A 2,902-nucleotide genomic window follows, 5' to 3' on the forward strand; every position below is an offset into this window, starting at 1 on the left:
CCACATGTGCAGAACCGAGCTTGTTAAACACTCTACTTCATCAGCTCAACAAAAGAACTTTTCAATTTGCATCGACGACCAACAACCATGAACCTCTTCGTTGCCATCGCTGCTGTCGTTGCCAGCGTTTGCGCGCAAGACTTCAACTTCACCGACGTCTCGGAGAGCCAAGAACAGGGCGACGGCCATCGTGTCGTTGGAGGAAAGGAGGCCCCCGTTGGGCAATACACATGGACCGTCAACCTCCGCAGCAGGTCTGCCGGGGAGTACTCGGAGTGCGGGGGGACTCTGATCGCCCCCGACTACGTGTTGACTGCAGCCCATTGCGTCGAGAACGGCAAGCCTAGCTTTGTCGCCGTTGGCACCCACTACAAGGGCGGCACGTCGGACGGCGAGCAGATTTCGGTGGTGTCCTCCACGTCGCATCCCAGCTACCGGGGCATCCTCACTGGCTTCGACGTGGCCGTCCTCAAGCTGAGCCGGGCGTCCAAGTTTGCCCCCCTCCCGCTCGCCAAGGACGCAGTTGCTGCGCAGACGAGCGTCAAGCTGTTGGGGTGGGGTCAAACCAGCGGTCCTTCCGGCAACCCGTCGTCGGTGCTCAAGGAAAACACCTTCGTCGTCAAGTCCAACGCCGAGTGTCAAGCCAAGCTCCGCACGAGCAACAACTTTCGTGGCTGGACGGCCACGGCCACCCATTTGTGTGCGGGGGGCGACGCGGGCCAAGCGGCTTGCTTTGGTGACTCGGGAGGACCGTTGATCAAGTCCACGTCGGCGGGTTTTGCGTTGGTGGGGGATGTCAGTTTTGGTGTGCCCTGCGGCAAGGGATTCCCCGACGTGTATGGTCGTGTGGCGGCCTTCCGGGCGTTCATTGACCAAGCGTCCAGAAATCACACGTGGGTGTAAATGTTCTGCGTGTTTCGATGGAGTGTAGTGTTGTGATCGTCCAGAGTCAGAATGTATGCACATAATGCATGAGACCCATATCGTGTGCAATATAATTCAGTAGTTTACACATTCTTGGTGTCTAGTGTATTTATTTGATAGTTGCCATTTCGACTCACTTGGCCTCAAAACTAGTGACTGTGTGTTTAGTTAACATGTAAAGATGAACCAATTACAATTCGTCGAATCACAATTCGAAGTCACAGGGTCACAATTTAGTCACCAAGTCATTGATTTGAAACTCATGTAACGTAAATGACCAATTTATGATCACTTTTTCGGAGTAGTCACCGTAAAATTCGCACATCTCGGCTCACAGGAAGGCTTTTCACATTTTGTGAAGTGATTCTTAACAACCGAACACAGAGCTTTCATTTCATCATCGAAGTATTACATTTCAAGAAGTCCTTCTAATACAAAAATCCCACTTTCCAAGCAAGTTTACTCGATTTTCGAGGACCAATTTATGATCACTTTTTAACCTTGAACTGTCTATGCCTCCATGCATACAAATTGTGCGGAAAGGGTATTCATTCTGGCCAGGTAAAGTATAAATTTACAAGGTTATGTATTTCAAGAATATTTGATGGGACAGTTCCAACACATGGTCCGGATAACCTGTTCCAATCGTTTCATTTTAAGACGGGTAAGCTGAGGTTAACGTTAAGTACAGAACTGTTGTCTCGGTTGCTGAGTGCCTGTGGTGCGCAAAGCCATGGCGTCAGCGCGTGAAAGTGTTGGGTAAAGATAATGCGTGGGTACAGGTCGATGGGGAATATGATAGGTCTATGCCGGCTTCGACACCTGTGATTTCCCTGACAAACATGCATACTACAGTATCCATGACGACCAATTAACAATTATAGGTTATCTGCGAGGTAAACATCCTACTTCAGTATGCGTACCGGTACTTGAATCGTGATGTTTGTAGGGAGGCGCCATGAGTTTTGTACACTGGATACCAATTGATAAAGCTCGGGTGGGAATTCTTGTCCTTTCGGGGTACCTTCCCAACCAAGAGGTATCATCTTGCATTGTTGTCGTCGATCCCTGAGCAATTCCTGGTATTTCAAGTCGAATGTCCGGATAATTCGACACGGTTTGCGTGTGTAACGTATCGAGTTCACGCTGTATAATCTATTGGAGGCTTTCTAGTGAAACAATACTGCGATGTGATTGGCTTACAGGGAGTGATCATAAATTGGTACAGTGATCATAAATTGGTCATAATACAGAATTCGTAAGGTGAAACAGTAGGTTTTAGTAGGCTCGCAAGGTGAGCTGCCTTACGAATTCCATAAATCGATCTGAAATAGTTCAAATTTTATTGAATGAAGCTTCATCTTTGTATGGAATAATTTAAATTCCTCTAAACGCATCTTTTTGATGAATTCGTAAGGCAGGCTGCCTTACCAAATTTCTGTCCAATTATATGATAGAAAGGTGAAAATAACTGGCCAATAATAGGATCGTTCTATTCTCTTTGCTACATTGCTAGCTGTAGCTTGTGAGCTACAGTACTACCGGTAGAATGCGATCCCTTGCTCCTATCCGCACGCTTGAGCCTGGGCGATGGTCATGCAGTATGACTTGGTCCTCGTCTTGTCGCAGCATAGGTAGTGGTTGTTCTTGGCGTAGTGGGCGCTCTGGTGGAAGTGCTGGGCTCGGGTGCCGTCGCACATGCCCCCGACCTTGGTCGACTTATTAGTTTTGCATCTTGGCATAAACCACGTAATCACATGGGCCAAGCTCGTCAACTACTGGTACTGTAAATAGGTCGTTTACAGCAATTTACTCGTTGATCCTGAAACCCCGAAACGTCGCGGGCAAACGACTTGATTTGGTCAAATTTTTGGTGACTATGCCCCGATGATATGATTCTTACTGACGGTAGTTTTACCCATCACTTCCTCATTTTGACTTGGAAGGACCTTGGGTGTTGGCCCCAGTCCACCGAAAC

General features: G+C 48.1%; 1 protein-coding gene across 1 annotated transcript; it reads left to right on the plus strand.

The window, feature by feature from the left end:
• Nucleotides 1–87: 87 nt before the first annotated feature.
• On the plus strand, nt 88–903 carry H257_18176 (hypothetical protein; the record flags this gene model as incomplete). Its single annotated transcript, XM_009847184.1, has 1 exon — nt 88–903. One exon carries the CDS (start codon nt 88–90, stop codon nt 901–903), a length of 816 nt encoding a protein of 271 aa, XP_009845486.1.
• Between the last annotated feature and the right edge of the window lie 1,999 nt (nt 904–2,902).

Source organism: Aphanomyces astaci (assembly GCF_000520075.1).
Source record: "Aphanomyces astaci strain APO3 unplaced genomic scaffold supercont1.141, whole genome shotgun sequence".
In the NCBI taxonomy this organism is placed as follows: Eukaryota; Oomycota; class Saprolegniomycetes; order Saprolegniales; family Verrucalvaceae; genus Aphanomyces; species Aphanomyces astaci.